We start from the raw sequence: 23,467 nt of genomic DNA, 5'->3' as shown, positions 1-23,467 counted from the left end.
AACAGTGACAGCTACATCTTGAAATAGAAGTGACCTGCACAATAATGTGCTTAAATACTTTTTGACTGTTGACAGAACAAAGGAGATTACATGCTGACCATAGGAAATACCAGTATGATGAAAACAATGGAAGAGTTTACTTCTGCAGCTCAACCTTTATCTCCTCCTACATATTCTTCAAAATAGTCTTAATGATATAAAGTTGAAGAGCAAAAAGAAAGTATAAAGCCAAAAGAAACATACATTGCAATGCAAAAATTGAAAAAACCAAACTGTCCTTCAAATAATCATTATGTTGGAGTTATAAGACATAACACAGCATAGTACTAAACACAAGCAGAAAATTTAAAGTATATAGAAACTGAATTTGCTTAATATTATTAGAATTTTTGCTTAATTTTAATAACTACTTTTCTTACAATATGATGTCAAACATTACTCTTAAAATCACTTAATATTTTTCCATTGTAAAATATTTCACTATGAATATTTCCTATTTATTTAATTTAGAGACATGTTTTTGTATCGTGAATTTTGTGAAAGGGTCCAGTTTTCTCTGCATTCAGTTTTCTAGATGATCAATCCTGTTGAGCTCATAACTCTCACAGTAAAACTTATGAAACTGCTACAACAAATATTAGAAAGACAAGAAATGACTGATCTGACTTTATGCTCAGGCTATTTCAGGATGAACAGATAAGCTTCCCAGATGTCTATTCATGCCTGGACTGGGAAAGCCATTATAATGAAAATCAGAGTTAAAAGGTCTGGGGCCTTACCTGGCCTGGAGGTATTCTCTGAAAAAACCTGTTTTTCCTGGTCTAGGACTCATAGAAAGAACTGACCCCTTGAACAAGGTAAATGACTTCTTCAGAGGCCCGGAATAAATTCCTGGGCTCAGGATGCTTTTTGGTCTTTGTTATTTACCCATTTCCTTCAGGTTAATGAAATTCAGCAGAACCAAGAGCTGGAAAACGCCACTCTCACAGTCTCATAACTATGTTTTAGGCACCTAAAATACAGGTACAATGCCTAATGGCATCCATTAACACACTTTCAGTAACACCTAAGAACCCACAGCAGCTGCCTCCATCTCTAAGTATTATCAACATTTAAAAATCCCTGCTTTTAGGATAGAAAACTGAAGCTTTGTTAAAACTAGAACAGTGGCAGGAGATTGAGGAAATAGTTTCCGAGCCAATTTGATCCATCCCGAAGCTGCATTGCGAGGCCCCATCAGCGCCCAGCCGCTCCCAGGGCTTGGAAACAACCCAGGCTGGGGCTGGGCTGGGGGATCCAGCACTCCAGGCTGGGCTGCAGCAGGAAAACCCCAATTCCAGAGCAGGGCAGGGAACTCCCAGGACTGAACCCCATGAGAAAGTGGGACACTGCACCCCACGTCCATGAAGCAAACTGACCTCTGCACAGAACACGCACTGGCAGTAGCTCAGACGTGCAAAGAGAAGAGATCCACTCCAGGACACAAAACCACACCCCGAGTTTGAAAGCAGCCTGATTTGCATACAGTAATTGCATGCTCAGGTATTTCTCCAGCCTCTTTCCATTTGGGACTACAGGCTGGAGGTTCTTTTCCCCTTTGGGCTGGTTTGGTGGGGGGCTTCTTCTCTTGGTTTTGTTAGGTGTGGTGTTTTTTCCTTCATTAACAAGTTGCTATGTAACACCTTCTGAGTACTAGTAAATATTAAAAACTAAAAGAACAAGTGTAAAGGTACAACTATTAATAAAATTGTCTTGGGCAAATATATGTAACTGAGATGTTCGGTTCACTCAGATTCATGAGCAAACACCATAAATTTTAGCCTGTATAGAATGCCTAAGAATGGAAACTGTAACTCCTATAAGAAGGGTGGAAAAATGCAAGGAGAAATCATAAACAAACAGATTTGCACTTAATCATAGTAAGGAATGTTCTGTACAGCAATAAAGAAACCTAAAAGGGCAATTGGATGACAGCAACATTTCTGAAGTTTCTTTGGATTCATTTTAATAAATATCAGGGAAAGGGAGGGATAATTTAGCTGTCTGAATTACTGGATTATGAATTAAATGGTTCCTTTTAACATTCTGTACTCAAACCACAGTCCTATTAAGCTTAAGACTCTAATGTGAATTTTTAAAGAATGAGAAAATATTATCAGTTCTGCAAGTGATTAAGTCTAGCCCAAAAAGAACATGTAAGGCAAATGCTTTGGAAAGCCTGCCTTTTTGTATAAATGACAGATCAAAGTGTTATTAGTAAAATTATATAATCCTGTTAAACTGGATCCTGGAAAAGGAGTACTAAAAGGCAATTTAGATTCTACCTCTTCCTTAAACCACCAGGTTTTATTTATTTTAACTTGCAAGTCCTTGCAAAACTCTCACTGGCATGTACATACTTTTCTTTCCACTGAAATCACAAGACAGGACAATCAGGTTTGTTATCACAAACCCCTCAAATGTAACATACACATGCACACATTTTTCTTGGGCTGTGGAATGGCAGTCTTCTGCTTTTCACACAAACTTTATAAGGATAGAAAAATTATCACAAATTTATCTTCTGTTCTTCACTGAAGACTTAAAAAAAAGAGAAAAAAACCCCACCACCACCTCATGCACAGATGGATGGAGACTTCTTACATGTTCTGCACTCTGCACTGTCACCACAGGACCACCTGCAGTCCTGCACTGTCCAGATAGGTGTTCTCAAAAATACCTGGGTAAGCTGTTTGCCCAAGGACTATGTGCTGGAGATAAGAGATAATTAGCAAATGAAACTATTTCTAGCACTCCTCCTTCAACATTAAGTGCAGAGCTGCAGCAGCAAGCTGGCACCTGGTACAGGGAAATGCTAGATGTGATCATTTCAATTTACACATTCAGCACTACATCCCATATGCTTGTCAATGTGAAAGTGTCAGTGATAACAGAGATACCCTAAGAAACTGCTCTGTTGAAATGCTGACATGAAGTTTTTATGTATGAAACAGACCCTCTACTCTGGACCATCTGTAACTTCTTCCTTTTCTCATGAGGCATGTGTTGGCCATAAAATCTTTCCATTAAAAAAAAAAAAAACATATAAAAAATTAAGCTTGACTTTAAAGAGAAAATTACAAGCCCTTAAACATCTGTAAACCAAATTTATATATAAAAGTATTTTTCATATAAACACACATTGGCTGAGCAGAAAAAGATTGCTGCAATTAGATATAGCAAAATTTATAGCTGTGCTGCAAAATTGGAGGAAAGTATCTGACACTATGACTTGTACCAATATATAAAATAAACAAACTGGCAAATTATGAGACTTATAAGGTTTTGTCTCTTGACTCTTTAGTATGTTTTTCCATGCCTGTGTTCTGTACACATCTTAAACTCACAGGTGTTTTTTCCAAAATGCTTTCCAATGATCTCATAACCAGAAATTTCTTAAGTACAACAAAAGTAGGAAGCTTCTTTTGTGTGAGAAGTGATGAGTTTGCTGAATTAGGTGACCAACCAAGGCTAAGGAAAACAATGTAGAGAAGCAGAATGATTTCCTCTGCACAGCTGAGGTCTGTGAAGTGGTGTTGATTATCAGAAAAGGATGATGGAGAGGGTGGAGGGAGGGAACAGGATGGCAAAATTTACAAGGCAGAAGTATTATTTACTATTCTCCTTAAATGATCTGAAAATGCATTGAGAAGTGAGAGATGGAGAAATATGTTCCGTGACAATATCTTTGAAAAGTAAAGTTGACAAAAGACAAGGAGACTCATGGCCACTGTAATGCACTCCAAAACTCAAAATTAAATACTTTTTTTTAAATCCTGAGCAATGAGTAAAGAAATATCTACTGGTACTCAGTGACAGTGGATAATTAAGATATGTACACTCTAAGCAGGTTACTTTTTGCATTTAAGTATTTTGGCATCTTCCTCTGAGGCTTTCAGTACTGACTACCAGTGAAAGAAAAAAATCTGAAGGAGAGATAAAATGAGGCAATTTCTGTTCCAGTAAAAGTACATGCACTCTTAAAATCCCTAAAGTAGTTTTGAAAGTGCTAGTTTATCTGAGAAATGAACCCTTTGGAAAAATTTTGTTTCCCTCCTCAGGACAGAAATCAGATGCAACTCTGGATCTACCCAGCACACGCATATAAAGGCACATAGGCTTGTCTTCATATGTGCATTTGTAAACCCTTGCAGACAATTTGGGATACCTTTCACCATCTTCATAATTAAATCAAGGAGAATGAGGCTCTAGATACTCTGACTTTAAAAGACAGGGTCCCACGAAGGAGCATTAATCAGGTTAAGTGTCAAACTGGCACTGTATTCCAACAAAGAACATGTTCTAGACCAGTTTTCCATCTTGAAAAGAAAACGCCCATTCAACTGGCACAGTGGTTTCCCAAGCTTCAGTGGATGCACAGATCTCAGTTTTTTCATCTGTTTAAGGGTGAAGCACTCCGACAGCTCCACCATGACCTACACCTCTCCCAGCTGTCAAATGTCTGGGTGACATGGGTCAGGGAAGAGGCTGGGGGAAAGTTCTTCCGAGAAGAGAAGGAAAGGCTGTACCCTGCCAGCCCTGCCTCCTGCATCACAGGTGCCAGAGACCACGAGGGAGCTGGTGGGTGACAGAGCAGGACTCAGCATTCCACACCACCAGATGGAAATGCTGCAGCTCAGTGTCCTGAGGCTGACCCCACCCGTGTGCAGGACCCTCTGTAATGTCAGCTCCAGGCAGGAATGTCCCCTGCAGGAACGTCCCCTGTGTCCCCCTGCCCAGCTGCACGGAGGGCACCTGCAGCCTCGCCCTTTATGGCCTTTCCAAGGCACACTGCCTACTGCAAACATCTTCTAATAATTAAATCTTGAATCCTTTCACTTTGGAAAGCAAACACCAGGCACAGAGAAGCTGTACACATCTCCCCATGCTCCAGAGACTTTCCTAAATAACTTGTCAGCAGTACTAATTGAAAGCGTGTAACAGCAGATATGTTAACAGCAGATACATGATCAAAAATATGAATTTTCCATTTAAAAATTGAATTTGTCAAGAGAGAGGAAAGATATGCATTTATAATTGTCTGATTTTATTGTTTTAAGCATTTATTTGGGATCTAATTTAGAAATTGCTGTTACACATTTTAGCATATGCTTTATGAGTGGGTTTTTTGCCTCCCTTTAAACAGCATCAAAGCCTTCCATTAACCTCATCAGAGGTACTCCAAGTGCTGACCTCCTAAACACAACAAACACAGAAAACAACTGCAGTGCTTCTCCTAAAGTATCTGACTGTAAGGTCTAGGTGTATATTGAAGCGACATGGGCAAAGTTGACAGGTCTACAAACAGACATGCTATTGTGTTGTCAGCAGAATAAGCACTCTTGTAACCTTCAATATTTTCGTTGAGGAAACTAAAAAAGTTGAGCTTGAAAAATGAAGGGAAATCAAAATTAAGCATTCTAAATCTAGGGAAGTTAATCTACTATAATCAAGAGGAAACACCTACTTAGGCTGCAGATCTAATTTTGGACGCATGACTTTATAAATGCTCAAAGAATAAAAAGGAAATTTTAACTGAGCATATATGTTCACAGTGGCAAAATATATCTCTACCCAGGTTTAAGCTCTAACTATGCAGCCAATTCATTGAAAAATTATTCCCAATGAAGGATATATATGTGTGTGGGCATTAAAACAGGAATTGATTCCAGAGGCATTTATTCCAATACCTCCTTCTCCTTTAATTCCCCCAGGTTGTCTTAAGAATGTAGCATAATTGAGAACTATTTTCATGGAACAGTAATTATAAATAAGTGGGATGTTGGAGATATATTGTATGTCTAAAAATGATTTTATGTCTAAAATGTGAAATATCATGCAATGAAGATTGCATCTTTTGCCCATTTTAATGCTTAACTAGCATTAATAAACACATATTAAAAAGTCCTTCTAAGAACAAATTTTTTAGTTAACAAGCATCTAGAAATATCCACCTCATGCAGGCCAAACCAAGGTATCACAAAAATATGCACTGTCTTTTTCTGTTAATACTCCAGAGAATTGCTTGTGAACAGTTAACTAACACCACCCCATCAAGATACAAACGAGTTGCCAAAAATTCTCAAGATCTTTAGTAATGAGATTCCCTTGTGTTATTTCTTCATAGTGTCATTGGTAACAATTCACTGGCCCTTATCAGACAAGAGTTCCCATTTTCTATCATTCCATTTTTACCTGCCTAATCAGTTGAACAAAAGTACTTTATGTAAAATGATTCCTTGAGTTGCCTTAGCTACAAATCCCTACAGTATTGTATAATAGAAATCAACTCACGGTAAGTTAGGAATAATTAGGCCCCAAAATTAAGCCAAACACAAAGTTAATTCAAATAGTCAGCTACTGTCATTTAAATGGTTACAGAGTTTTATTGTTGCTTAACACCCATGAATCCTTCTAAATGCACTTTTTTTACCTCTGTTACAACCTTATCCCTTACTCCAGATGGAAAGAGGATCAAGAGAATGAATTTTGATTATTTCATAATCATTCATACCTTGACCAAAGAATTTCTTTACTAGTTTTTTCCCAGTTATTGTCACTATTTTATTTTTAATCAGACATATAAAAAAAAAGGAATAAAAAGAATCAAACCAGATAAGGCTCTGAAGTAAATAAAGTCAGAATCACTGAGTCTGTTACAAATAACATTAATATGATGACTAATTTTTAACAGCAAATATTCAGAAAGTCTCTCTTTATACTTCAAAAAATCTTTTGTAAAAATAAGGCAACACAGAAATACAGTTAAAATGAATCCATGACAAATCTAAGAGCCAGAAGATAATGCAAAGAGATAAGACTAAATATCATATCAGGAATTGTTCTCAGAACTGAGTCAGTACTCTGTTGATTTATCAGTGTAAAATTTGAAATATTTTGTACAGCAAAAGAATTGTTATATTGTTACATATAAAGCATAAAATAATTGCTACTTCATTAGATTATTTGTAACTGGTAAAGGAAAGACTGCTGGTTAGATGTATTTCTGACTTTTTCTGTCAGCACTCAGTTTACACTGCAAACAAAACACTGTATCACAAATCCTTCAAGACAATTTACATATGGATGAGTTCCAGCCTTTTTGTATTGTGAATTTTTAAAAACGTAGAGATGCTTTTTATATCTAGGAAGATCTATATACTTATATAGATCTACAGACTAGCAAAAAGATAGAGAAGATTACTGAGCAGGATTTGAATTGAAGGCCTAAACCAAGCAGTTTATGCATGATATAATATGCTGATAGATTTTTTTTCCCCCAGCTGGTGCATTAATACATGAAGTGATGTTTTGTGGACCCTATCCATTTTATGGGTAATAATCCACATCACAAACCACCCGTTTGCCCTCTAGTACTTTCCATGCTTCACTCTTCACGCATGCCAGTTTCATCTGTTGCAAATTAAATGATGCAAAAACGTAAGCAACAAACTGTTCAGTTTTGTTTACTAAAAGCATATTTATCTTAAGCCACTAAAAAGCATGATCAGTGCTCAGCTAGAACACAGACTTTTCCAAAAGACTTTCACTGGCAAATGTTACAATGTTGCAGAATAAGTAAGCACTTAATTCTAGTAACATTGTGCAATTAGAGGCAATTCACAAGCCTGAGCGAAATGAACTGTATTTCTCAGTGGGAGAATACAGTGGAAGGCAGATCTAATCACAGGCACAGGAGCAGTGGCAAACAGGAAAATCTGAGTGAAGCTCATTCAAAAGATGGTTAAAACAGAAGCGATATGAAACAGCACTAAAGCCTATAAAAGGCAAACATTTCCCATTGCTTTTCCAACTGTTCAGCACATAGGCGAATCTGGTTTCAGTGTCAACTTCCTCTCAGGTTTCCTAAATGAATTACCTAATTCAAGTTTAACAAGAAAATTGCTCCAACAGCACCTTGCATTAATTGTACTTTCTGCTGGAAGAGAACAAAACTACCTAACTCCTGAGAGAGACATCAAAATCCCTGACAAGGGAGAACACAAAAGCCAGCTTTCCTTCCATCGTCAAGATCCCTCATAAAACTCACTGTATCCAACAACTGAAAGTTGTGGTCCCCCTGGGTTTCTCACATGTATGGGTTGCTCAGGCAACAGATGAAAAAAAAAATTCATTTTGCTTCCCAACTAGTCTCCCCCACACATCTTTTATACACCAAGAAAACATCAGGGATTCTTATACTAGGATAAATCGAGAAAACAAAAATAATTAAACATTCTCAGCCACCTGGACTGGTGCAAGCTCAGAAGGTGCAAGCAGGGAGTCTCCTCTACCACTGGCAACACCCTCAAGTGCACTTACACAGGTTACCTTAATGCCACTGGGACATGCATGAATTGTCTCCCTGATGAAAGAAAGAGCCATAAACAGAGCTGACATTCATACAGCTCCATTTCTTTATACTTCAAATGAAAGTAAGGAGGTAGAGATTATAGAAACACACAGAGCTTTAGCACAGTTGGGTTCTGAAAGCCAATAGAGTAGTTTTCTGGAACGGTAGAAATTTGGAACACCTTGCGCAAAAGGATTTTTTCAGCTCCTACTATCAAAAAGAACTGCATATTCAATTTACTATACTGTGTCTGTGGATTTCAGGTATGATTCATCTACAGAGGCACACATACAAAATATACCCTCTGTTAAAAATGTAAAAAATTTAGTATTCCTGGGGAAAAAAAAGGACTTATGACTGGAAAAGCATCCAGTATTCTTGAGCTTCATTTAAAATATCAACCCAAACATAAAAAAAACAAAGAAAACAAAAAAAAAATCAAAAGGAACAACTGTAAATATTCTTCTACAAAAACAACATTGATGAATAAAGATGACAACAATTAACCACCACTAAAGGTCAGATAATTTTCAAGTGCATCTTTGCCATTGTTAGGAGCTCCTATACTCTGAAGTGCCTTTATGATGAGAGTATGGATGACAAGCTAAGAATTTCTCTCTGTGAATAGTTTTATCTCCTTTTCCTCATGTAACACAATTTGGAACACTAGCACAAACATGGAAGTGGGCACATACATGAAACACATTTTAGAGCTGTTTGTGTAAGTAATTTTTCTGTAGTGCCCTTATCTTGCATAAGCTTCTTGCTACCAACACATCCATCCATGCAATATACAATTAGCACAGACTATGACTTTCTGTGCCTTTTACTTACAGAGGCAGACCATGAGCATCAATGGATCTGCTTGCAAATATAAAACCCATTTTGTGCTTGGAGAACTTGGCAACAAATATTAAACCTAAAATCATTATACTTTATAATAATTTTTATAATCTGATCATAAGGACACTAAATACAGTAAGAAAACCAGTGCTGAAGCATTCATTGATATCAGATGCTTCAGGCAGTTATATTTTACTTATGACTTGAAAGTACAATATAAAAACATGTTAAAACTATATAAAAAAACCTTGTTACTAAAACAAGCAGCATTCTTCCACTTGACAAAAAACAGAAGATGAAAAATAATTAAAGATTTTTAAAACACAACTCAATTAAAAATGTTTTTCTCTATTTAGTATAGAATACTAATAAAACCCATTTTCTTTTTAAAAGACATGTCCAAATTCTACTACTGTATTCCTGCAAAGGTTCCCTTATCATAATAAACTAATCTAAAATATTCCCAGATTTACATTTAACAAATAAAAGCCCCTTAGGCAATGATGTTGGTGCAGGTCAGCTGAAGGTTAAACAAACCCCCTCACTGCACTGGTCATCAGCACAGCTCACCCCACACTCTGAGACCCACCAAGGTTACAGCAACTAAAGACAGCAAACTCCAGCAGCAGCTGAGCGGGCTCTAAAAATACAGCACCTGCCCTTACCACAACACACTGCACTTCTATCATTTTACACATTACATGTTTCTTCTTCTGAACACAGAGCCCAAGAATATGCAAAATCTCCCCTCATAAAGGACAATGTTTTTCAGTAACTGAGAAGATAGCATATCAAAATAGTAATATTATTACTCATCTCAGAGTAATTATGCATTTATATTCATTTCTTTGCTTAAATTGTAAGATTCTTACACTAATACTTCCCAGCAAATTTTAATTTAAATGTAAGTACTGTATTTAAAATGGTTCTTCATGCATCCTTCTACATGGTTCTTCCACATTTTGAAATAGTGATGGCATTGTTTTGGTTTCAAAAATGTAATGTTACAGCGTAGAATCCTGCAGACTACAGTACTCCAGGAATATATATACAAATATATAAACACTGCCAGCATGTTAAAGTATCTCTGGATTTTTTGGGCAGTCCGTCAGTCTCTTTTTTGGAAATGCAGTTGAAAAGCTTAACAGACATTCTTCTTTATGAAGAAGTTTGGTCTTGCTGTTTAGATAAATTTTCTCTTTAGATGATATGCTGGCCCTCCCTCAGAAAAGGAAAGAGAGATGTCCCAGAAAAAGTATGCACTGAAAAATGGCATGATGTTTCATGACAGAAAAAAAATGACCCAGAGCAGCAGTTGCTTTCTTCAGAAAAATTCTGAATTAACTGATTAATCTGCATTAACCAATTAAGAAAAAAAAATTGCTAAAGAATCCTAAGCCATATCAGGTATATATGATATGAATAAAGAAAGCATTAAGCTTATTAGAGTGATCCTCCAAAGAGTGGGCAATACCAGTCTGGCTTAGCACAGTGGGTGTGTTTATGGATGCTTTGCAACCTCTGTAAACCTGCTAACTGGGGGCTTGACAGAGCCCTCATTGTGATAAATTCCATGGCTAGAAATTAAATCAGTGCTCCTCTTTGCTCTGGTGTGATTCCATAATGCATTTCACTCCTTGCAGAACCTACATCCACTAATTAACAGAAGTTGATTTCTACTCAAGGCCATGATACAAGTGTTTTATAATTTTTATCCTGGACAAAGTCCTACTATTACTCCTAGTAAGCATGCAGGAAAGCTGACATGCTTTTACAGTTTGCTCAGTACCTGGGTCATGTGCCTTCGACACTCCATGTCTGAGTGGCTTCACAGGAAGCTGAAGAGCTGGAGTAATACCCTAAAATAGCAAATATCTTTGTGGTGGCCCAAAGTACGTTATCTGTATTTAGTATTTTCTTTAGTAAATGCACTAACATTGAATATGCACTTAGAACTGCTTCCAGCTCAGCACTCAGCTCTTTGGCTGGCATAGCTGGAATTTACAGGAATATATCCTTTTTAGTGTAATGCTCATTAAAACAAACATTCAGAAGCAAAGACAAGCTGGATTTCTTTAAATAACATTAATTCCATTTAGGAGAACAGAATTAAATAGATAATGAAAGCATGAGGCTTCTTCCTTTGGAGAAAGCATAGATAATAATTCATAATAAAATGGATTTAAATTGTATTAAACCTTAGTTAAAATAGAATGTTAGCAAAGAAAATTATTTCAGCGCTTCCAAGGCACTTGTGCTTTTCAAGCAGCAGAAAAGAATAAAAACAAGCAGCATCAAAAGCTAGTCAAAAAGGTGGGCTTTGTAAGCAAGATAAAGCTTAAAATACCGAAACTTGCACTGTCCAAAAACCAATCTACACCAGAATGTTTAACTCTGACATCTTTTTTTCATATGCATATTAGTGTATCTGTCTTAACTTGCTTGAAGAGAAACCAATAATACACATAATATGCATTCTACTCTGCTTTGCTATGGAAACAAGACGTGTGTGATCTCACTCACTGGCTTTCTGTATTTTCTCAGATAATTTTTAACTTGTTAGATGATTTCACCTAATTAGGAAGGGAAGAAAAAATAAGGGGAAAAAAAGAGGTGGTGTCAAAAGTAATTAACTTCCTAGAATTTGTAGGAAAGAGGTAAGCAAAGCTACATGGGACTGAGCAGGAAGCCCCTCCTGATGGTGTGGGACAGACACGGGGTGGGACAGACAAGGACATGGGACAGACATGGGGTGGGACAGACAAGGACATGGGACAGACACGGGCTCTGGCACATAAATTGGGCTCAGTGCAGAGGGAGCTCTGCTCTGCCCCAGGTCCCCAGGCCAGGCCTGCCACGGGCACCTGCCCAAGGCTGAGCCAAACTCCTTCCCAAGGCAGTCCCTTGAGTCTGCCTTTGCAATAGAACCGTAGTTTGAAAGACATGCCTATATAAAACGTGCTAGAAAAAAGGACGGAAAAATAACTTTCAGAAATAAGATTAGTAATACTCCAGTTTATGACTTGAGCTTTTCATTCCCCTTTACAGCCTCTTGTCTCTTCCTCATTTAGGGCTGCAATGCTTGCTGTTGATGACAGTAACAACAAACACAACAATATTGACTTCTTGTTGATCAGATGTACCAGCAGTGTCTAATAACTCAGTGTGGTTTTCCTGTCCAGCTGTCAGCACTTGTCTGTTCCAGGTGCATTTTACCTGAAGGAATGGATTGTTTCGAAAGCAATCCCATCTGGACTACATAGCCAGGGAAAAAAAAAGCGCAAAACCAAGACCTTCTTATCTGAAGATATGATTCCTGTTTGGATAGGCAACACTAAAAGAAAATTACAGCCTTCGTATAACTGTGCCTGCTTGCTAATTCCCTGGTGAGGTAAAGTTAAGGCTGTGAGAGTGCGAGAGTTATAAAGCCTTTTCTTGATTGGAAAATGTTTCATTAGATGAATAAATGAATCACTTGTCCACACCCAGGATCATTTCCCCTTCCTCTCCATTAAACTGTACAGAAACATTAAAATGAAACAGCAGGGAATTCAGCCAGGTTTTATCTCTCCCAGTAACTGCAACAACCTTCATATACACATCAGATTTCTATTAAAAAAAAATACGTTCCAAGCAAGAGAATTAAAGATTTTCTTATTTCTAGCAAAAGTTAGATGCTCTTATTTTAACCTTTGTTCATGTTCATACTTCCAGGCATGAAGTGCTACTAAAGCATGTTATACTTGGCATCTCTTATTACTGAAGCAGAAGGCAATGTAATTTTGTGAGAAAGTGTAATAATGCAGTATTCATTTTTCTTCTGTGGCTGGAAGCCAACTCTTTATTAATATTCATTTCCAGTATACAGAGCCACAGTATTTCATTTATTTTAAGAATTTACAATTAATTTGGCATGATTCTGTTATCTGTTCCCAATTTCCTTCCCTGTTTCTTTTAGCTGAAAAAGCAGCTCTTGTATAGACTTTAAAAAAGTAAATTCACAACTGAAGCATCAAAAGATTGCTACTGGCTACTAAAAGCAAGAAAAACAGGGACAGAATAAAATGAACTTGAAATATTACAGATGACAATGAAAATTAACTTTCCGCAAATGGCAAAAATTCAATCTGCAGAAGTTCTCAGCTGACTTTTTCCTTTCCAAACTCAGCAGATAAAACATGCTTTACAGCCTGCTGTTTGCAACTGTAACCAAACCACAGAAAGTTGTTAGTCCGCTTTTCCTTTTTACTTTCAAATGTTTTCAACCATCACACAGCATTAAACTGCAAGCACCTGAATGTTTGTAAAATGCATTAAGTAGAGAGATCTGAAACAATTGCAATAGTAATATTTTTTTAAAAACCTTAGTGTTTTAAAACTTCAGAAAAAACCCCATAAATAGATGTCTCTACTTCTTACACCTTACGTTTCACCTAGTGCAACCACTTTTGCAATGTAAGTGCATTCATAATTAGCACCAGTTATTATCAAACCAGCCAGTCATAAAGTTTATAACTCCAGTCTCCTAATCCACCTTTCTTACCTATGAAGGAGGCTGGAAAGCATTTTATCTTCCAGCTGTTTGTACTTACTGTCCTGTACAAGTAAGATTACAGCCAAGTCCCAGTCCGGACAGCAGCTCCCAGGTCAGGAGTCCTACCAAGCATGGAACCATCTCAGATCTGCTCTGGGAAATGCCAGTTTTCAACTACACCCTGGCAACATTTAAGAAGGAGGGGAGGGATGGGAAACTGACTGTGGAAGCTATTTAAGTGAAATGAGACTTCCCCAGGAACAGCCATGAGGACTCGGAGCACGCACTCCCTGAGATGTGGATGTTCACACGTGCAGATGAACAACCCATCTCAGCAAAGCTCGTCTGCCAGCACGGCCTGATCTGTGCAAGGCTGCAAAGAAAGCTTAGGAAATGATGCAGTGAGCATGGAAGGCTGCAGAAAATATTTGAAATTTTAGGGACTTTTTATGTATATAATAGTTCCTTTTTACTTGCGCAAATTTAGGAAGAAAGAGAAGGGGAGGCAGGATAGCTTTCCAGAAGTATTTCTGAAAATCTGACCTTAAAATTCAGGGAATTTTGACAGAGTAACGTGCATATCTGCTTTAAAAACTGGTGAGATCATGACAAAGATGCAGCAAGGGAGTCTGCATATTATACAACAATTACTGAATAATGTGAGATGGCATGGAGATGCTATTCTATTACTAAACCAATCTTTTCACCTGCAATCTAGTCAATCAAAATGCTTACACCCAAAACCAATCTCAAGCTCTATACGAATATTTGCAATTAGGAATTCAGAAGTCATGTTTTCCTTCTCATTCATGTTTCTCTGTTTGTTAAAAGGGCCACAAGAACAGCTGTGGAGACAGACTAACTGGATGAAGTATAGTTTATGAAAAAAAAAAACAGATAAAGACTAGATAATGCAACTTCTTAAAAAATCTTTTTCCTTCCTCATCTCTTTAACAGCTATTTTAAACACATTTGATAGCAGTGCAGTATTTTTCCTTTCTCTAAAAAGAGCAAAAATATTTTCAAGTAGATGCTATTTCTGTATGAACTTTTGAATTTTATTTCCTGGAATTTAACTTGCATAGCACTAATCTTAATGAAGTGTTTGCCATTTCATTTTCAGTGAGGGAAATTAGAAAAGTAAAATGGGTATTTCATTTAGTTGTTTTATATCACATTTAACATATCCATACATTTCTTCTAAATGGTTGTGCAATTAGAATAGAAAAGGAAGGATATACAGGAAGAATCCAAAAATAAGGCACCTATCCATCAAGACTATTAATACTTCACTTGCCTGAACATTGCATTTCAATTTCAATATATGACACTATGAAACCTAAAAGAAACTATTTTCTTTTCTACATTAAAAACGGACAATTAAGTCTTATAAATTAAACCTAGAATATACTACATTTAGTTTGTCATCCTCAAACTTCAAGTTATCTAACAGAAATTAATTGTACAGTCCATTTAACTCATCTGAAAACCCAAGTAAAAAATAAACTAAAGCTTACCTTCAGTACACTGCAGGAAGCTGATAATGAGCAGAAACCAAAAACTTTGCATTCTGCAGCCAGAAGACACCATTATTGATCCCTGTAAGAATTTTCTTTGTATTCCTTAATGAATCCAGTTATAAAAGCCCAGCATCATCGAAACCAGTGGCCTGCATTATTCATCTTCATACCTGGAGTAGCATAGGATCTGGAAGAAAAGGAGAAAAAAAATTCTATCAGTACCTGAACACCAATAATTTGGAATACCAAATTTTACTTCACACGAAGATGGAAATTTTTAGTAAAAACTGAGAGCATGCCTGCACTGCACTGTAGCTGGGAATTTGGCAGGGTTCTGGGATTTAATCTCTCAAGGTCAATCATCACTAAGCATAATGCCAGTTGAAAGCATGAGTGTTACTGATGTATTTGCACTAAGACACAAGAAAAAAACCAACAGGAGAACATTTGCACTGAATATAAGAAACTGGACCTGCAGATGAGTTGGCTAAGCTTTTCTGACTCCACAAATATGACACAACCTGCATTTCTCTACCTCAAAGAACCACAGTAAAATGAAATCTATGGCACTATATATTATAATATATATATGCACTATATATTATATATATATTTCTTGGGGATTTGAAACATGGAGTGGCTGAAAACAACAGAAACTCCTTGCAGCAGGAAGGCTGAGCAGGTCTGCTCCCTGCCATGGTTCTGGCATTCTTGTCATGCTGCACAAAGATTGCTCTCCTTGGATGAGAGAGGCAGTAACAGCTGCTTTGCTGACAAAACACCCTGTTTGGTGAGGCAGCTTCTTCATATGACTGCACAGTTAGCTGTATTTCTACACAATAAACATCTTCAGAGAAAAGGGAATAAACAACGGATGAGACCTTCTTCTGTCCTTAGCCTCACACAAGATTTGTCTCCTACTGAGAAATACGAATTGAACTGCTCCTGTGAACAATGTACCAAAGGAAGAATTCTTCAAGCTATCATTTGCATTTGAAAAATATAATTACAGTGATAGAGTGCAGTGGCTGTGGTAGAAGATTTGACAGCAGAGTGCTCCCTTTTGCTAATGACTCTATTCTCTCACCAGCCAGCTGAGTAACTACACACATCCTCTTCCATATCTCACTGTGTGAAGTTAGGTCATGCTTCAGCCCTGACTACTAGAGTTTGGGAAGCTAGAGAAAAATCAACATCCATAAAAGAACAGATTATTTTTAAGTAAAAAGCTGGCTCTACATATTACAGATGTGAAACAACTCTGGAGAGCACTGAACACTGCAGCAACCATGGATGCAAAGGGCTGAGCCTGGTGTCACATTGGCTTGGTCTTTCCAGGACAGACGAACAGGACTGTGTGGACATATTGCTGAGATATCTGAAATTAATGTTACTTTAAAACCATGTAACAATGACTGTGTAAAAATTTAAGTGGCAGGATCTAAGGGCCACTTACGATTCTTATGAGTACTAGAGCATGTTAAGGGCTTTAAAAATACATTTACCCTTTTGGTAAGGAGAAGTGGAAAGGATGAAGAGCACAAAATACCAGATACAGAAATTCTATTAAATGTTGGTCATTTTTAGAAGTAGAAATATTAATCATAATCAATGATAAAGTTTGTTCCCTGAGCACACAAGCAACAAAACTGACACTATTTTTTTCCCACAAGGAGAGAAAGAGAGAAATTAACAGAAAACATGATGGAACAATTTCTCTGGCTCTCAATGAAGGCAGTGTATCTGTGGAGATTATTAAATAGCCAAGCAGGTTTCTTTACTTGGCTCCTCTTTAAAAGAACTGGAGACATCCCTCTCACAACCCAAGTGTGTTTGTGATTCCTCACACAGGGAAATTAAAGGAAACTGACATCTGAGACCATATGATTTTATTATTGATCCATAAAAATGAACCCTTTCTCCAGTTTCCAACTACAGATAGGTGCTCTTCAGTCACAGGTACTTTTTTTTCATACATATTTCAACAAGAAGCAGGCAACAGCAAAGGGAGTGCAGGACAGGCAGAGTGTGGCTCTCCCTGACACACACTCTTGTGCCCTGAGGTACAAGGTGTGACCTGAATTTCGATGGTGAGACAGGAGGACCTGAAGTGGTTATGAAGACACAGTCACATTCCAGCTCTAGATCTTTTACACTGGGCTGAGACTCTTTTCTTAACTAAAAGAGAATAAATCTAAATGTCCACAAAGGATGCACTGCATTCAGCAGAAATTAAAATTGCATAGGAGCTCCTGCTGAGTTAAGAAGAAAAAATTGCCACCATGATCTCTACAAAAAAAGCCCTGGAGATAGTTCAGCTGGAACCTTGGGAAGAGTTTGGATTAATTTTTTACCTGTAGCACCCAAGGGAAAAATCATAAAACTATTCCACACATACTACAGACTATTCAGCATAATTTCAGTAAGCAATCAGAATAATCCAGGAGAATAGATGATGAATAATAATGGCTAAAAGTGAAATTAAATCAGCCTTCTGATTATTCCCAGTCTGTCCAGAAGATGTGGACTTCCTGAGACTCTACTTTTATCATTATTTCTGTAACATATCACTGCACTCTCAGGTTTTGAGGTATCTTTCTTCAGCTTCAACTGGATAGTGACATCCCCGTGCTTTATCATCCTCAGTCATTGCTTCCTTGTGGGCCTTTTTAAATTGGAGCAGGGAAGAAAGAGTTATGTCAAAAATAAAACTAATAATCAAAGCATCACTTGCGGCAAGACCCAGCATCTCCCTAGGAAATAGTTGCAAAATGTATGCCAAACATTTTGGGTTTTTTTCTCAACTGAGTTCTTGACCTTCTGAACTGACTTAGTCACTTTTTTAAGGACCTAGTTTCTGAAAATATATTGATGCCTTTGAAATACCAAAACCAGCACAAACTAGTCAAATAAGAAAAAATTTCAAGCACTTTAAAGAACAATTTTAAGTGTTTTGTACAATATATTGTTCTCTTTAGATTGCTATAGCCTATCTAAAAATGCAAGAAAAAATGAAACTGTTTGAAAACTGATGCAATTGGATTTGGGTTTGCTTCTTTTCTTTTGAATAAGTTAGTATGTTCACAGCAAACAAATTTTAATGGAGCCTCTGTATTCGAGAATCTCCGTGAAGAACGTGCAGTTCCAACTAAGCATCAGCATAACAAAAGCTAAACCTGAGAAAGGCATCCAGACATGAGCTGGAGCCAGAGAGCACTCGGACTAAAGACTCTGCTGTCAGCCACATCCTTCTGACCATCCATCTATCAGTGATACAGAGACTGTCGGTGGCATCTCACAACAACAACAAATCCCAAACCAAATGAGTAGAAGCAGGAAAAGATGTATTAGGTTACTTCTCTGTAAACAGAAAAAGGAGACCACAGTGAGTGGCTGTCCTGCACAAGTAAGTTATTTCCCCTCAGACCTTAATAAACATTTTCTCTGCATCACTGACTGCTTCAGCCTGTGGGTGGGGCAAAGAGAAACTCCCTAGAGCGAAATCTTGCATGAATTTCAGAGTGCAAATAAAAGCTGCCCAGAAAATTTCACTTGTAACTTAAATCCCTACCTCTGGGCCATACTGCAATCTCCCACAGGAAAAAAAAAACAAAAACACAACCCCTTTCTGGAAGTAGGGTGGTTCACCTTGTTAAGATTCTTCTCATATGCACTGTCAAAGAAGGCTACATCAGGAATAGAAAGGCTAATGTTCAAACCTGTAACACTGCAAAGGTACTGGGCATCTCTTCATACTGTATTCATAAGCTGTGCTCCAAGTCCCAAATATCTCAGTGCTCCCGCCTTGCTTCCTTGTTCTTCTGTGCTTCTGAAACTTCTCAGAGACAGAACACGACTGCTGCAGAATACATGCCACTGCTGGCCATCCCTCTCCCCACAACATTGCTCAAGAGCACCCCAGAGATAAGAGAAAGCTGCTCCAAGCATGCTCCTTGAAATACTTTTATCTTTGAAGAGAAAGACCTCTAAAGGACTGTCATGTCCCAACTCTACTCTGTTTAACCTTCCCAAGGTTTTATTTTCAAAAGCCAAAAAAGGGTCTTTTAAGTGCTTCCGGACAACTGACACAGCATGCTCAAAAGCTGCCTTTTCCCTCCTGTTCTGTCCAGCTTTTAAGGCAATTAAGACAAAGGAGAACACAGAGAACTTTCTAGCTAAGCAAGGCTGTTAGCTAAAAGTCATTCAGACTAATGCTGATGTATTTTATAGTGCTTAATTTTCCAAATCATTTTAGAAACACCGCAGAGCACTTGCAGCCTCAGTGAAGCTTTAACGTCCCTTTTACAGAAACAGAATTTGTACTAGCTTTTGAGATGATGAGACACACAGAGGTAAGGAACATAAAGCATAGCTGCACAGCTTATACATGCCAAGGAACTAGCAGGACCAGGCAGTCCTTCTTATAAATCCTGTGTGATCTACATTGCCACACATGCAGCACCCCCACTGCCTTTCATAACCCAGTTTATGAAACTGAGTAATTCTGTAATATATATGAGCCATTCTGCAGAGGAAAGGAGGGGGCAGAGAAGGCAAGGGTGAATAGATATATATTCATACAATGTAATAGACTACTTAGTCTCCTGAGAAATCATGCGTCCACATGCTTTCCCATCATGAGGCTTTCCCAATTTAAAACAAGCAAAAAGTTAAACTTACTATAATCTGTAACACAAGAATTTAATTAGTGAAGTGTGATTAGTAAAACTTTCTAAGCCGTATTAGTAAAATCCTCAAATGAGACTAATACTGTTTATGATCCAAGAGCTACCATTTTTTACATTATCTGCAATGAGATCCAGCTCTAGTTTTCAACATCGAACATATCTTCAGATGTATTCAACACGAGTTATTCCTAAGTTTTCAATATGCTAATTCAAAAATTGATTTACATTAATAATGCCACATTAGTGCTACAGTACCAGATTGTAGAAAATCTGGTTATGAGTTTTAGCTATGAGACCTTACAAAAAAATCCTGACAACAATCAAGACTGCTGATCTAGTAAGCATCCTTCTATTGCCTATGATAAACAACCAATGCCTGATCTGCTGCAATGAAACTAGCTGCATACTGCAAGGTGAAAGGAAAGGCTAACTCTGATCCATCTAAAAATGGCTTAAAAATACTTTTTATTAAAGCAATTTAATGCTCAAAAGGTAGCAGGGAGTCTTATCTACACTTCTGTATTCAACAGTCCCTATTAATTGTCACCTTGAACATTGGATTTCTAACCCAAAACATTCCTTCACAAGTTACATGGAAAGAATACAGTATGAGAGAAGGGAATAATACAGTAAGAACTAGACTTGACCAAGGTCATCCAATCTTGCTACAAAAAAATTACTTCAATGCATTCAGCTGAATTGTGATCAGAAGTTACATGCTAATGCCTGATGAATGCCTGAAACAGTGAGCAATAAATGCATACCCCAAAATTGACAAAGACCTCAGAAACACCCACCCCAGCCTGAGTTCCCAGCTCTTCAGTATAATGGATCATTCAAAATATCCAATCTACCTATGCAAGACATGACACTAAACAATGCACTGACACTTTTTTATCAGTGGAACATCACAATTTAGTCCATCAGTCCCCAGCACTACAGTGGTCTACCACAATCATTCACAGAGAAAATAAATACGATTTGAGAGGAAAAGACAAAGATTTTCCTTCTTCATCAGGACTCTAATTCAGCTTGGCCTCACTCTTGTGTTTTACAGACACGTTACACAGCAGTCCATTCCCAACAAGCCAGCTCTGCCCCTTCTTAACACAGGATAAAGCCTGGACACTCAAGGGAGATTTCATTCAATAAGCCAGCAAAGTAAACCTTTGCTAGTGCTAATAAGAATGGCTTTTTTTGGCTCCAGGCACTCTCCTTTTGCCAAGCCTGAATTTCTCTTTTTGCCTTTGATAAATGCTCAGAATCAAGGTGGGGTAGGGGTGGACAGGATGTATCGCTCAATCCTGATTGCAAATTCCCTGTATTTCACCTGAGTCCACACCATACTGCTACATGAGACCACCTCGACAAAAGCAGTGCAGGTAAAACCTTTCTACCACTTCTGCCCTCTGTGTCATTACAGCTTCCTGGGGACTCAAAGATAAATCCCCACCATCCAAAGAAGGGGGAGGTAAAGGGATGCTGTAAGTCAATTACAACTGTTATCAGCTGTAATATCTCAGTGTCATGCTGAGCATGTTAAATATGCTGATCACTGTGGACACCAGAGGCACAGTCTGAGGCTGTTTGCCATTCTCTTCATTAAACTGCAAAACAAATAGCTCTCATTTTCAAACCTATGTAGGACAGATTTTATGAACATCAAAAATAAACAAGAAAATAATGAGTATCTTTACAAAAGCACTGAGAACCATATGACAAACCTAAAGAAGCAATTCTAACAGCTGAAGAAAATTCAAAGGCTTTTCAAACTTTTCACAGAAGAGAAATCCTCAAAATGATCTATTTATATTAAAGATCTCATTTCTTTCCCTCGGAAAAAAAAAAAATCACTAGACTATCATCAGCCAAAGACATAGCAGTCTTGTAAGACAGGAAACTGTTTGTTGACAGCCTTGACAAGGCTTTGCAGAGGCCCGTATTTCTCAAAGCTGTTATGCCACTTAGCTGAGCTTTTTTTTTTTCTTCCTTCTTCTCCACTGTTTTTCACAGCTGAGAACTTGTTTGAAGTGGAAGTAGACCGAAAAACAAAACAAACAGAACTAAGTCCTAGGACTGTGGTCAGACATGTCGGAACATGTGAAGCGACATGGCGTTTCTCTAATTGACTGCAAGGATTTCAACACACCTGATCTGCTTTATGGTCACTAGGACCTGGGCTTAGGGAGGGACATGAGCTCTGATACAGAGTACAGAATTCAGCTCTGGGGCCGCCAAGATATGAATTATGTGGACCTTTTGGAGGAGGTCACAAAGATGATCAGAGGGCTGGGGGCACCTTTCCTATGCAGACAGGCTGAGAGAGCTGGGGCTGTTCAGCCTGGAGAAGGTTCTGGGCAGACCTTACAGTAGCTTTCTACTACCTAAAGGGAGACATGAGAGCTGGAAAGGGACTTTTTACAAGGGTCTACAGTGATAGGACAAAGGGGAATAGATTTAACTGAAAGAGAGTAAAACTAGAGTAGATGTTTGGAAGCTTCTCTTCACTGTGAGAGTGGTGAGGTGCTGGAACAGGGTTGCTGATGCCACCTCCATGAAAGTGTTTTAAGACCAGGTTGTATGGGGCTTTGGGCAACCTGGTCTGGCAGCATGTGTCCTTGGCCATGGAAGGGGGGTTGGAGCTAGATGATAATTTAAGGTTCCTTCCAACCCAAACTCTACTATGATTCTGTCTTTCACAGCTGATGCTGAAGTTGAACAACTCCACACACCAGCACAGAGCCAGCAAAACACCCACATGTTACTAACTTCCAAAATAAAATCAAGTTACAGGCAAGAGCAGACAAGAACATATTTTTATCATGCACATACAGCACTTTTATCCATACCATAACTGGGTTAATGGGGGCTATACAGCCCCAACACACTGGACCTCCTGGGGGATGGCTGTGCTGCAGCCTCGGCATTTGATATTCAAGCACAAACCTCAGTTTGGTAGCAACAATTCCCTGGAAATTACTGCACTGAAAACTTCTTTTCTGGGCACGTGCCAAGGAATATTATCAAAAAAATTCATGAAGCTGCTAGTTTAACATTCATTTTAAAGCATCTATTTCCTATCAGTTGTACTTATTAAGTGGTCTGTATTCAATATAAATTATATAGTTCCAGTTTCAGGAACAAGCTTGAGTGTGCAGTAAAATCACTTTTGATTATTTAAAAAAATTATATCAAAACCTTTTATTATCAGAGAGATACCTCTCTTTATCACCAATTGAAAAATATTTACCATTTTAAAGTTGGAAGCAGTGGGCATATATGTAGTCATATATATGCACTGAGTGTACTTTGGGCAGATCTTTGCTAAGAGAGGAATATTTTTCTAACATTAACATCTGTGAGACCATGGCCTAATCATTGTGCAGTGAAATATGAATCAAAATCAATGGTGGCACCTAAGATGTAATCTCTGCTGTGTTTGGCTCACTGCTCTGAATCTGTGACTCATAAATCATTGTTATTAGCCATT

At 37.9% G+C, this 23,467-nt stretch overlaps 1 protein-coding gene across 13 annotated transcripts in view; it reads right to left on the bottom strand.

Moving 5' to 3' along the window:
• ADGRL2 (adhesion G protein-coupled receptor L2) overlaps nt 1-23,467 on the bottom strand; it is a 155,504-nt gene that overhangs the window by 108,737 nt on the left and 23,300 nt on the right. For all 13 annotated transcript variants that reach the window (XM_077785409.1, XM_021527154.2, XM_077785414.1 and 10 more), the window contains exon 2: nt 15,287-15,476. In XM_077785409.1, coding sequence (XP_077641535.1) covers nt 15,287-15,359 — 73 coding nt within the window. In that variant the 5' untranslated portion in view covers nt 15,360-15,476. The remainder of the gene's footprint in view (nt 1-15,286; nt 15,477-23,467) is intronic.

This window comes from Lonchura striata, chromosome 9, assembly GCF_046129695.1.
Source record: "Lonchura striata isolate bLonStr1 chromosome 9, bLonStr1.mat, whole genome shotgun sequence".
Lineage (NCBI taxonomy): Eukaryota > Metazoa > Chordata > Aves > Passeriformes > Estrildidae > Lonchura > Lonchura striata.
The sequence above is the reverse complement of the archived record's forward strand: the minus strand, read 5'-3'. Positions and strand labels throughout refer to the sequence as shown.